Source organism: Myotis yumanensis, unplaced genomic scaffold, assembly GCF_028538775.1.
Source record: "Myotis yumanensis isolate MYYU_CA2020_CCGP unplaced genomic scaffold, mMyoYum1.0.hap1 SCAF_12, whole genome shotgun sequence".
NCBI classification, from domain to species: domain Eukaryota; kingdom Metazoa; phylum Chordata; class Mammalia; order Chiroptera; family Vespertilionidae; genus Myotis; species Myotis yumanensis.
The window spans coordinates 2,404,641-2,416,982 of NW_027223763.1; the positions used below are offsets into that span (position 1 = coordinate 2,404,641).

Here is a 12,342-nt window from a genome sequence, read left to right on the forward strand (position 1 = left end):
GCGCGGGATTTCGAATTTAAAGCGACAGCACTCCTTTCGCGGGCCCTTCGGTAGGGGGCGGTGCCTAAAGCAGGGGGTGGGTCTGTGCGAGCGGAAGGGGCGTGGAGATGGCGGCGGGACGCTCCGGGTGCTGAGCGGCGCCCGGGAGCCGGCACTTTCCGGGGGTTCTTGCTGGTCCCCAAGCCCATCCTGGCCAGGTGCCCGCCGGGCCCAAGGTGTGCGGACAAGGTGCGGGCATCGGTGTGGCGCGGCGGGGTCGCCGTGTGCCGTGCCCCAGAATGGCGCAGAGACCGCGAGTTGGGTCCTTTGGCCGTGCGCCAGGCCCCGGGCCGAGCGCTGGGGCGCATGGAGGGAGGGTGGTCCCGACGAGACCCCGGAGCCGGGAGGCTGTCGGCGCTGCGGGGGCCCGGCCTCGGAGTCTGGGCTGGACCGGACAGGGTGTTGCGGGTTTGCCAAGGGTCCTAGGGTGAGCTCGCCCGGGGAGCGGCGTGAGACCCGCAGTGCACGGTGTGCGAGTGGTGCACGAGTTGCTTTGGCAGGAAGGGAATCCCCGAGAGCTGCCCGTTCTCTGGGCCGTGGAGGGTGGGCGGCTGCGATGGCTCTGCCTACATCAGACTCCGGGCCCCAGGTGCTGCCTCGTGGCCCGCGGCCGCTGCTGCCCGCACGGACGGAGGCCCCGCCATGGCCCAGCAGAGGGCCCTGCCGCAGAGCAAGGAGACGCTGCTGCAGTCCTACAACAAGCGGCTCAAGGACGACATCAAGTCCATGATGGACAACTTCACCGAGATCATCAAGACCGCCAAGGTGGGTGGGGCCGCCGGTCTGCGCCTCTGGGGTGGGGACAGGGAGCCCAGGCCTCCCTGCTCTGGCCCCGCGTGTCCCGGAGCACCCTGGCCAGGGGTGGGGGTTGGGGGGGTGGGGGGTACAGCTGCAGGGGCTCTTGTCCTCATGCCGAGAACATTTGGGGGGCACCAGGGGGTGGACGATGACAGGCAGGTCAGCAGACAAACCAGCTAATTACCGGTCCGGTGAGGCAGCTGTAGGGCCCATTCAAATGCCAGCTCAGCGCCAGCGGCATGCCCAGCGGGGCTTGGACAGGGACTTGGCTTCTCGGTGCTTTGGCGTCCCAGCCATAGGGCCCTGGGTGAGTTAGTTGATCTGTGTAAAGTGGTTGCCTCGGGGCCTGGCCGGGACCCCAACATGGTAGCTGTTTCGAGTGAGTGGCCTCAGGAAGAGGAGCTGGGGAAGCCCCCGAGGCGGGTGAGCCGGCAGCGTTGGCTCAGTCGGCTGGATCGGCTGGAAAACTTGCCCAAGACCCTTCTGCTCGTACCGGCAGAGCCAGGGTTGGAGCCCAGGAGGTCTGGCTCCCACCCCTGACGCCAGCCCGTACCCTGGCAACGCCCCTGGGAAGCCCTGTCCGGGTGGATGGATGGGGCAGCTAATGCCCTGGACTGGCAACAAGGCAGGCCGAGCGGGCAGGCTCCCGCATTTACCGTCCGAGACACACGGAGCAGGCTCCCTGCCCTGCCCGGCCTCAGGCTTGCCCACCTGCAATCTCAGGAAGGCTGTCCAGGCTTCTGTGAGGAATTTTTCAAATTTACATGATTTTATTTTACTTATTTTTTTCTCACCTGAGGGTATTTTCCCATTGGTTTTGAGAGAGAGAGAGAGAGAGAGAGAGAGAAACATCAACGTGAGAGAGACACATTGATTGGTTGCCTCCGGATTGACTGGAATGGAACCCAGGACTCTTCGGTCGGAGGGCCGATGCTCTATCCACTGAGCCAGACCAGCCAGGGCTGAGACTTTTGTAAGATGATGATGGTCAAGGGCTTACCATGGTGCCCGGCACCCAGGAAGTGGTCAGTAAGTGGTCACTTTAAAAAGGTCCTTGTTGCCCTAGCCGGCTTGGCTCAGTGGCTAGAGCGTCGGCCTGCGGACTGAAGCGTCCCAGGTTCGATTCCGGTCAAGGGCATGTACCGTGGTTGCGGGCACATCCCCAGTAGGGAGTGTGCAGGAGGCAGCTTATTGATGTTTCTCTCTCGATGTGTCTAACTATCCTCCCTTCCTCTCTGTAAAAAATCAATAAAATATATATATATATATTTTTTTTTTTTTAAAAAAAAGGTCCTTGTTGCCCTGGCCAGGGTGGCTCCGTGGGAGCATCGTCCTGTGTGGTCAGGGCGCATGCCCGGGTGGTGGGGTTTGGTCCCCCATCAGGGTGTGTGTGAGGGGCCACAGATGGATGTTTCTCTCTCTCTCCCTCCCCCTTCCTCTCTCTCTGAAATCAATAAAAAGGTATTTTTAAAAAATCACTCTCTTGACTGACCTGTTCTGAGCTGGCAACACTGTCCGCACTGAGCAGGGCTGCAGGCCCCAGACCCCAGGAGGCCTGGCCAGCCCTCCCCGCACCTGGCGCAGCGTCAGCGCCGGCGCCCGCCTGTCCAGACGCAGGTGCCCGTCCTCCTCGGAACAAGAGGGAAGCCGACTATCTCGGGGTCTGGGTGGCAAAGCAGGCGGGCAGGATGCAGAGTGTGTGGGCCGCTGGCGCCGGCTAACTGGGTTCCCTCTCTGTCCTAGATTGAGGATGAGACCCAGGTGTCCAGGGCCACCCAAGGCGAGCAGGACAATTACGAGATGCACGTGCGAGCCTCCAACATCGTAAGTCACACGCTGCAAGGCCCGTCCGGGCTCCGGCCCTGGGGGTCCCAGTGGGGTGACCTGGGAGGAGGGCTGTCCGTGGCGGCGTGGGAGGGGCGGGCAGGGACCCGGCCTCGCTGGTCCCAGCGTGCTGTGCGGCGCTCGGAAAGGGACCGCTCTTCCTTTTTGACGAGAAAGTTCCCTGAGATTCGTCACGAGAGCAGAGGCGAGTTTCTGAGTGAAACGGGATCTGCGTTTGGTCCCTTCCGACGTCACAGAACAAGCACGTGAATCATTTCCGTGGGTGTGTGCCCACGGATGGAAACAGGGAAAGTTCCCACAGGATCGCCCAGCTGGCAGGGGAGCTGCCCCGAGGAGGGGCAGGCGGCTAAGGAGATAGCAGTTCCACCTGTGGCCTGGGGTTTTGAGAGGCAGCATGTGCTTGCACAGCCTGTGTGATTGGCGATCACACCACCAGCTCAGCCAGGGGCCACGCGGGGTCGGGGCTGGGAGCTGAGGGCACCTGCCGTCTCCCCTGGGCTGCAGTCGGGGGTGGGGGGCTCTGGGGACCCTGTCCTCCCGTAGCTTACCTCCCGGTCCTCTCGCTTCTCACAGTGACCCTGTGAAGGTCAGTGCCGTAGCCCCACTTTGCAGATGAGGAAACTGAGGCCATGGCTTGCCGGCATCCAGCCCAGGGAGACAGTGCTGTCCCGCCCTCACCTGCCTGCCCTGCCCTGGCTGTCACCACAGGTCCGAGCCGGTGAGTCCCTGATGAAGCTGGTGTCCGACCTCAAGCAGTTCCTGATCCTGAACGACTTCCCGTCGGTGAACGAGGCCATCGACCAGCGCAACCAGCAGCTCCGGGCGCTGCAGGAGGAGTGCGACCGCAAGCTCACCGCCCTGCGGGACGAGGTCTCCATCGACCTCTACGAGCTGGAGGAGGAGTACTACTCGTCCAGGTACCAATAGGGCTGGACCCGGACCTGGACCGCAGCCCCGGCAGCCCCCAAGGTCCTGTTTTTCCAAACCCTGCTGGTCCCGCAGCAGAGCCCGGGCCGGTTTCAGAGTGCACCTCCCGGTCAGAGCGTTCGACCAACAGACACTTCCCACCGTCCCCCGGGCCCTGGGGTGAAACGCACAGAACTTCCAGGCTTGGGAGGCCAGAGCCAGCGGCCCTGCCCGGGGTGCCGCGGCCTCTCTTTGGACCTGTCTGCTCCCTTTACTTCCTGTCCGAGGCTGAGCTGGTTCCTCATGGCCGCCCAGGCTATGCCCAGGTGCCACTGCTTGCCCACGGAGGCGATTCCGTGTGGGCATCACCAGGCGCCCACGGAGGTGCGGGTGCAGGGGTCCCGGGAAGGACGAGGGGACCAAGTAGAGGGGGGCTCAGCCTTGTCTCCAGAGCCCCTCCCTGCCAGGCCCAGGCTGTGCGCAGGGATACAGCGGTGGGCGCGACCCATGACCCAGCCCTCGAGGGGCCACTGAGAATCCTGAAACCTGAGGCCTTTGAGAAATCCTAGTCCAAGTGCAACTTCTGTGGGGGAACCGAGGCTGGGGGGCCTTACTCCTCCGTCCTGTTAGCCGGTCCCGCAGACATGGAGTCCGGGCCCCTGGTGCTCTCGCAGACAGAGCTGTCCCCCCCGGGCAGGTTCTGTACGCCCCTTGCTGCCCCCTGGGAGCCAGGCTGGGGCCACGGATGCCCAGAGCCAGTGTGCTCTGTGGTCTGGGGCGTGGTTCCCTGCCTTGGGTTCAGTGTCACTCGCATGGTCCTGCCCAGCGTGGCCTCTATGGGAAGGGACGTTATGTCACTGCCCAGCTGGAGTGGTTCTAGACTTTTCCAGAGTGTCTGGGTCCGCCCCTGGTCCCTGAGACCCATTGGCTCAGCAGACTTGTGGCAGTTGCCTCCTAACACACTGGCCTTCAGAGAAAAGTCCTGAGTGGGTCCCCATGGGAGGAGCTCAGACCCCGCTGGGACATGGCCCACAGCCACACTGGTTTTGCAGAGTCCCTTCACGGACCCAGCATCCCTAAGGGCCAGGCCTCTGGCCAGAGCAGCTCCAGGGCAGCGCTTCAGCCCTGTCTCTTGAGGGTGAGGGCCCAGAGGAGCGGACCTGCCCCAGGTCACTGGGCAGGGCCTGAGCGCCAGGCTTCCCACACCTGCCCGCCAGCCTGTGGTTCACCCCAGGGGTTCCGGGCCTGCCTGCTGGTCCCGCCAGCATCCCTGGGGCCTCGGGAGGCCAAGTTCCTCCCTCATCTGTGATGCCCGGGGCGGGCTGGTACCCTCTCTGCTTATCCCCTGGCATGCGCCCCACCTGAACCCCCCAGTGCACAGTCCCGCTCGCCCGCCTCCACGCTTGCTCGGCCGCTTTCCACTCATGATTTTCTGTCTGTCTACCTCTCCCTCTGCTGTCCTTGGGACACTGCTGGGACCAGGATGGCTTCTGAGACTGAGCGCTGAGGGTGGGAGCAAGGCAGCAGCCACAGGCAGGGAGGGAGCAGCCATAGGCAGGGCAGGGCAGGACGGTGCGGCGAAGGGGCCGTCAGCCTCCATACCCCGTGAGCCATGCTCTTCCCCTGCACCCCACCCGGTCCTCCACAGCGTGTTGGAGAGGTGGGGTACAAGACGAACACCAGGGCCTCTTCCTGTCACCCGTCCAGGCTCTGTCCCAGCCAAGGGCAGGCCCGGAAGTAAGACAGGGTCTCTGCCTCAGGATTCTGGCCAAATGCAGGAGCCATAGGCTCTGGATGCTGGCTGCCGTGCCCCGGCAGGATGGGGTGGCAGCAGGGGCAGGACAGCCAGGTGACCCTCAGACGGGGCAGACACCTGCTCCATCAGCGGAGGGACCTGCCTGGCTGGTCCTGGACAGCCCTCCCTTTCCCTTTGGGATGTGAAGGACCCTGACGCAGGGGGTCCCCATGGGCCTCCCACTCAGCCAGGCCTGCTTGAACGAGCGCCTACCCAGAGGGGAGAGGCAGGTGTGGGTCCGGTCTGTTTTCTTAACTCTGCTCCTGTGTCGCTCTCCCTCCCTGCCCTCTGCCTGCTCCTGTCTCCCTGGGCTTCTGGTGGCGGAAAAGCTCCAGTCTCCGCGAAGCTAACGATCTGCCTCTGTGCGAAGCGTACTGGAGGCTGGACCTCGACACAGACGCTGCCGATGGCCTCGCGGCCCCCCTGCGGGCCTCCCCAGAGCCCAGCGCTGGCCCTGTGCCGCCCACCGCCCCTGCCCACTCCCACGCTAGCGGGCCTGGCCCCACGGAGCATGCCTGAGCCTCTCCGCTCTCTCCACCAGCCCCCGGAACTTAGCAACAAAATCTGGCTCCCGCTCGGCCTTGGCTGCTGCTGGGGAGCGGCTGTGGCTTTCTTGGGAACCCCGTCGGCCCAGGGACAGCCCCCCAGAGTGTGGAGGGAGAGTAGATCCCCCCATTTCCAAAGTGGCCCACTCTTCCTCCAGGCACCTCTGTTCACTACCTCCCGGGCTGCTGCCGGGACCTGAGCTTGCTGTGTAACGTGGGGAGGGGCGCTGGGTGGACAGTCCTGGCCAATCCACACCGACCCCTGTGCAGCCACCGCGCCGCCTCACCCAGGGGCCCCTGCAGAGCCGGGGCTGAGGGCGTGGTTCGCACAGGAGCCTGCGGGGGCTCCTCCCTGGTTCTGCGGTGCACATCCTGGCGGTTCATTTTGTGTGCGAGCCGGTTGAATAAAGACAGCGCTGCCCTTCGGCTTTGGTCGGGTCTTCCTTGCTCACACCTGTCCGCCCGGATCCCCTCCATCTCCCAGTGGCCGTGAGGTCCTGGCTGCTTACCCCGCCCAGCACTGCCTGGGACCTGGATCCTGATGTGAATGAATGAATGAAACACTGGTCCCTTCGAGTCCTCACTGCACCCAAGTCTGTTGTGACAGCACTTCAGGGAGGAGTGGCCATGGGCTTGGAAGGGGGTGATGGGGCCACGGAGCCCGCAGGCAAAGGGCAGCAATCAGTACTCAACCCACATAGAACCAGAGGCCCAGTACCTGAGAAATGGGGCGGGGGGGGGGGGGGGGGGCTGCAGCCCTGCGCCCTGTCACTCAGGCAGACACGCTCCCTGAGGGAGACCCGTCCTGCTCTATGGGGGGCCAGGGGGGGCACAGCTGACCCATCTCAGGTCCCAGAGAACCCCACGGCCAAGCAGAGGCAGCAGATTGGTGGCAGTCTGGGCCTGGCTCCTGCTGGGGGCGGGGGTGGTTAGGGGGGCGGGGAGTTGCTCCCCCTTTGCGTGATCCCCCACTGGCAGGATGGTGGCGACCTCTTCCCTCAGCATTTTAGTTGTGGAATAACTTGTGCTGAACCACGAGGGGAGAACAAGATTTCAACCAAGAGGAGTGCGTGTGGGGGGCAGGCGGGAAGGAGCGGGCCGTCCAGCCCTTGCCCCGAGCACTGCCCGCGCCGCCCTCACTCGTCAGCTCATCGCCAGCCGCCCCGGAGCGCGAGGCGGTGCCGGCCTATTCCTGCCGCCCGGCCCGGGGAGCGCCTGCGGGGCGCGGGGCTGCGACGCCGAGGCGGGGCCTGGGGGTGACCCACTCCCTCCCGCCCGCCCCCTAGTGCCGCGGAGGCCACGCCCACGGCCCACAATGCCCTGCGCTCCGCCCCGCGGGCCGCTTCCGGTGGAGCCAGGCGTGGCGAATCGAGTACCGCGCGGGGGCGGCTCGGCGCTCGACTGGCGGCGCCTGCGCACGTGGTGTTCCCGGCGAGCGGCGCCGGGGCCGCGACCTGAGTTGCTTAGGGTCGCGCGGGCGGGGAACCGGGTGCGAGTCGGAGGGGAGACCGGCACTGACGTAGGGCGCTGCACCCCCGTTCCCCGGAGCAGCACCCCGAGGGAGCCCCCCCGAGCCTCCGGCCATGGCTTCCCTGCTCGCCAAGGACGCCTATCTGCAGAGCCTGGCCAGCAAGATCTGCGCCCGGCCCAGCCCCGAGCCGCACAAGCGCAAGTCGGGTGAGCGCAGCCCGCGCGGGACCGGGAGGGCTTCGGAAGGGGTGCCCCCGCCCCCCCGCCCTGCCGCGGCCTGCACCGCCCCGGCCCACACCCAGAGGAGCCGCGGGGTGGACTAGACACGTGTGTGCGTGACACGAGCGGGTAACATACTAACAGGAAACACAAGTGGTGTTTAAAGTCCCCGGTGTCGCCTGGTCGTCGGGCGCGGCGGCCTGGGGGTCCGAGGGTTTCAGCGCCATCTGCCCACCTGGTGCGTCACTTGAATGACGTTGTGATGAATGTCCTCGAGGCGAAATCTTGGTGTGAATCCAGCATGAGTCTCACTGCCGGGCCCAGTGTGGGCAAGTGGTCAGGGTTCTGATATGTGCGGCCAGTCCAGGAAGTTTGTGGTTCTGAGCTCCACGGGATCCTTCATCCTGGTCCGCTTTGGCCATCCTCCTGGGATCAGAGCCTTTGCAAGTCCTCTTGCCTGTTGAATGGGTCACAGACACTGGGACCGCATCACTGCCTCCTTTTGTATTCCAGGGGGCAAAGCTCAAGGCTCAGAAGCTGCCGGGCCCCCCAAAAAGAAGAGGAAGAGAGCACAGAAGAAACCCCGGGAGCAGGGGCAGAAGGCCGTGGAATCCAAGGCCCAGGCCCTGGGGGAGAAGCCTCGGGCAGCTTCCCAGGCCAGGAAGCCCTTGGCAGCCAAGCAGGAGAGGGCCTCTGGCTCCTCCGGGGCCCCTGCAGGTGAGGAGCTCCAGGACGCTGGGCAGGGCCCGCTGGGATCCATGCAGACACGCGGTGGTTCCAGGCCAAAGGGTGCCCGGGACCTGGTGCAGGGCAAGGCTGTGAGGACCTAGAACAGCGTGGCTTCGAGGGTATCGCTGCCCTCAAGTATCTGCAGGGGCGTCCTGAAAGCTGACAGGGGAAGCACAGGCTGCAGGAGTTGACGGGATGGAAGGTGGGTTTGGCTTGACCTGCAGGAAGGTTTTGTCATCGCACACAAGTATGTCCTGACCGTGAGGTTCAGGGGGCCCATCCAGGCTGAAGAGGTGGTGCAATGTATTGGAACTGCCTTGCAGATCCGTCACTGGCCACCAGGGGAGGCAGTGCGTGGAGACTCGGGCTTTGAAGCTGGGCCCTGGGGAGGGGAGCCTCCTTTCAGTCCTCTGATTCCTTCCTTGCAGATGGCCCGGCCACGGAGCCTGACTCCCTCTTTGCCCTGGATGTTCTGCGGCAGCGGCTGCATGAGAAGATCCAGGAGGCCCGGGGCCAGGTAGGTGGGGGAGCGCTCGGGGGCCAGGAGCAGCGTGTTTGCTGCAGTGGTTTCCCCCTCTGCCTGGAGAGGAGGTGCGCTCTGCGGGGTCGGCCCCCAGCTCTGCCGGCCACTGTGGGCCTGAGCTGCATTGCAGGGACATGGGGGCTGACAGGAGGGGCTCAGCGGCTCCGTTCTGCAAGAGGCCGGGTGTCTTTGTCTCGGGAGCCTCGGTCCCCAGGGTTACCTGCCTTTTGCTGGCCTAGGAGAGGCTCGGCCCCTTCCCCTTGGGACGCCGCTTGTGCTGAACACACACTGGTGGCACTTCCGTCCATCGGAATGTCCCGGCAGCGTGATGTAGGTGGGGCCTGGGATGAGGTGACCTGCCCAAGGTGATGCCACGGCAAAGGCGGAGACCGAACCAGCCTCAGCTTCTCTGAATTGTGTCATTCCCCCTCTGGCTCGGCCACCACTGCCCTGGCGCTGGGGACCTCCCCCGGGCCGGGCCTCTTGCTGTGTGGGGACAGCCCCCGCCCCCCCTCTTTCCCCACTGCCCTGGGCAAGCCCAGGGTCCGTTCCTAGAGGTGAGTCAGCTCCAGGCCCTGCCTTCCTGCCGTGGGGTCTGGTAGTCGGGTCTGGGCCCTCGTGTTGGCCGGGGGGCCGGGGGTGAAGGCTGTTGGTGAAGCAGGGCTTGGGCTTGTCCCACAGAACAGTGCCGTGGTCGGCACAGGCGCCGATCCGAGCGGACGCCGGGGGCTGTGCGGCCTGGGCCCAGCCACCTGCCCCACGTGTCTGTCCAGAGGTGGACGGCATCTGCCGAGTTGGGTCTCGGGAGGATTTGGTGAAACTGAGTCTGTAAAGCACCCTGGTCATTGCCTGGGACCTGGAAGCTGTGGTTCTTACTTGGGGGTCCCCTTGTCCCTCTGGGGTCGGTCGCATTTTGGGTGACAGGTCATCGCAGAGTCGACAGTCAGTGGGCCCTTGTCCTGCACAGGGGTTTCCTCCCGAGCCCCCTGCCCTGATCCCACGCCCGGGGCTGGGCCGGAAGTTGGGAGAACCGCGAACAGGCTTTCCCTCTCCAGGGCGGCACCAAGGAGCTGTCCCCCGCCGCTTTGGAGAAAAGACGGCGGCGGAAGCAGGAGCGGGACCGGAAGAAGAGGAAGCGGAGGGAGCTGAGGGCGAAGGAGAAGGCGGCAAAGGCCCCGGCGCCCGTGGAGGCTGCGGAGCCGGCCCCGGAGGCGCCCGGCCAGGAGGCGCAAGGCTCGGCGGGGCTGCTATTCAACAAGGTGAGGGCCGGTGCGTGTCCCCGGGGCTGCGGCTGCGGGCACGGGTCCCTGGGGCTGTGCGAGTGGGGAGCCGGCGGTGACGTGCGCCCTGGTCCCCCTGCTCCCCGAGGTGGAGGTGGGCGGCGAGGAGCCGGCCAGTAAGGCCCAGCGCAGGAAGGAGAAGCGGCAGAAGCTGAAGGGGAACCTGCCGCCGCTGACGGGCAAGAACTACCGGCAGCTGCTGGAGCGGCTGCAGGCGCGGCAGGAGCGGCTGGAGGAGCTGCGGGAGCAGGACGCGGGGAAGGCGCGGGCGCTGGAGAGCAAGATGCAGTGGACGACGGCGCTGTACCGGGCCGAGGGCGTGCGGGTCCGCGACGACGAGCGCCTGCTGCAGGCGGCGCTGAAGCGCAAGGAGAAGCGGCGGGCGCAGCGGCAGCGCCGGTGGGAGAAGCGCACGGCCCACGTGGTGGAGAAGATGCAGCGGCGGCAGGAGCACCGCCGCCAGAACCTGCGCAAGAAGAAGGCGGCCAAGGCCGAGCGGCGCCTGGAGAAGGCCCGCAAGAAGGGCCGGGTCCTGCCGCAGGACCTGGAGCGGGCCGGCCTGGCCTGAGGGCGCGCTGGCGGCTCCCGCCCTGGCCCCCCTGCGGCTGCTGGTGCAGCGCTGGGCCAGCCCCCAGCCCGTGCGCACTCACACTCACTCACAGGCTGGGTCACGTGGGCGAGGGAAGGAGGACGTTATTGAGAACAGGAGCCCAGACCCCAGGAGAGGGGTGAACCAGATGGGGTCCCACCTTCTCTTTTGACTCCGGGAACCCCCTCCCCCAAGTGTGCAGGCTGAGGGGCGAGGGAGCAGTGTGGAGACTCTGGGACTTGGGGCGCTCGCTGCTCCTCCCCTGCCGTGTTCACAGGAGCAGGAAGGAAAGGCCTTGGTGGCTGCCGGCGTCACTTGGAAGAGACAAAAACCCAGCGCCCACAGCCGGAGCCCAAAATGGAGCTGACAGCTGGTCACTGGGGGAAGGGAAGGCGGTGACCTCGGGTGGGACTGGAATGGCATTGTTCTTTTTGTAAGAAGGGTGAGAATTAGAGTTCAAGGTAAACATGCACATTAAGAATCCTAACAGCCCAGCCTGCGTGGCTCAGTGATTGCGCATCAACCTATGAACCGGGAGGTCATGGTTCAGTTCCCGGTCAGGGCTCATGCCCAGGTTGCAGGAGGCAGCTTATCAATGATTCTTATCACTGATGTTTCTAGCTCCCTCCCTCTGAAATCAACAAAAACATTTAAATATATATATATTTTTTATTCATTTCAGAGAGAGAGAGAGAGAAACATCAGTGATGAGAGAATCATTGATGGGCTGCCTCCTGCATGCCCCCTACTGGGGATCGAGCCTGCAATTGGGGTATGTGCCCTTGATCGGAATTGAACCCGGGACCCTTCAGTCCGCAGGCCGACTCTATCCACTGAGCCAAACCAGCTAGGGCAGCAAAAATGTATTTTGAAATAGAGAGAAAAGGGTGTTTCTTCATCTTTATGTAAATAAATGATATCATTTGGACGTGAAAATTCAAGTAATGAAGGTGTAAGTTTATTCAGTATATATTAGACACAAAGCTGATCCTTTTGGGTGGGGAGGGAAAAGAAGAGTAAGTACACAGAGAATGAGTCAGTGTCATCATAACTCATGAAAGGGCATTAATATCACATTGTTTAAGTAAATGGAGGAGGAAAGGTTTATGAAATTATGACTAAATTTTCCACTGGATTAAAGTTCAAATGTTTTTTTTGGGGTTTTTTTTTTTAATTGATCCTTAGAGGTGAAGGGAGAGCGAGAGAAAGACATCAAGGAGAGAGAAACATCAATTGGCTGCCTCCTGCATGGTGCCCACCAGGGATGGAAGCTGAAACCCGGGCGTGTGTCCTGACGGGGAATCGAACCGGTGACCTTTGGCTCATGGGTTGATGTTCAACAACTGAGCCATACCACCTGCCAGGCTAAACTCCAGATCTTTCAAATTATTAAAGAAAAACATGAAACAAACCACACAGGGTAAGGTCTCCTCCGCTATTAAAAACAAGAAATACAAATACCTTCATTGAGCTAAGAGTAACCATTGAAACTGTAACTGGAAAGGTCTTCAATGTACTTGTGAAGGCACCCATTCTGGAGACGGTGGGGGAGTGGGGTGAGGCGAGCAGGGCAAAACCCTGGGCTTGGTTCTCAGAGCAGGGAA

General features: G+C 63.5%; 2 protein-coding genes across 3 annotated transcripts; both read left to right on the forward strand.

The window, feature by feature from the left end:
• The first annotated feature begins 102 nt into the window (after window positions 1-102).
• Window positions 103-6,355, forward strand: MED22 (mediator complex subunit 22). 2 transcript variants are annotated; one of them, XM_070430353.1, is made up of 5 exons: window positions 103-228; window positions 629-804; window positions 2,581-2,661; window positions 3,391-3,599; window positions 5,713-6,355. In XM_070430353.1, the coding sequence occupies exons 2-5, from the start codon at window positions 682-684 to the stop codon at window positions 5,900-5,902; spliced, it is 603 nt and encodes a 200-aa protein (XP_070286454.1). In that variant the 5' UTR covers window positions 103-228; window positions 629-681; the 3' UTR covers window positions 5,903-6,355. The 2 variants fall into 2 exon arrangements, with proteins under 2 accessions (XP_070286454.1, XP_070286455.1); XM_070430354.1 differs by having other exon boundaries at window positions 103-215.
• Window positions 6,356-7,338: 983 nt separating this feature from the next.
• Window positions 7,339-12,221, forward strand: SURF6 (surfeit 6). The gene is made up of 5 exons (XM_070430355.1): window positions 7,339-7,605; window positions 8,131-8,334; window positions 8,775-8,863; window positions 9,925-10,128; window positions 10,238-12,221. The coding sequence occupies exons 1-5, from the start codon at window positions 7,512-7,514 to the stop codon at window positions 10,715-10,717; spliced, it is 1,071 nt and encodes a 356-aa protein (XP_070286456.1). The 5' UTR covers window positions 7,339-7,511; the 3' UTR covers window positions 10,718-12,221.
• The last annotated feature ends 121 nt before the right edge of the window (window positions 12,222-12,342 follow it).

Coding starts and splice junctions, on each gene's coding strand:
- MED22 (XM_070430353.1), top strand. CDS start 682: ATGGCCCAGCAGAGGGCCCTGCCGCAGAGCAAGGAGACGCTGCTGCAG. Junction 2,662..3,390: donor ACGTGCGAGCCTCCAACATC/GTAAGTCACACG, acceptor CTGTCACCACAG/GTCCGAGCCGGTGAGTCCCT. Junction 3,600..5,712: donor GAGGAGTACTACTCGTCCAG/GTACCAATAGGG, acceptor GTGGCGGAAAAG/CTCCAGTCTCCGCGAAGCTA.
- SURF6 (XM_070430355.1), top strand. CDS start 7,512: ATGGCTTCCCTGCTCGCCAAGGACGCCTATCTGCAGAGCCTGGCCAGC. Junction 8,864..9,924: donor TCCAGGAGGCCCGGGGCCAG/GTAGGTGGGGGA, acceptor TTCCCTCTCCAG/GGCGGCACCAAGGAGCTGTC. Junction 10,129..10,237: donor CGGGGCTGCTATTCAACAAG/GTGAGGGCCGGT, acceptor CTGCTCCCCGAG/GTGGAGGTGGGCGGCGAGGA.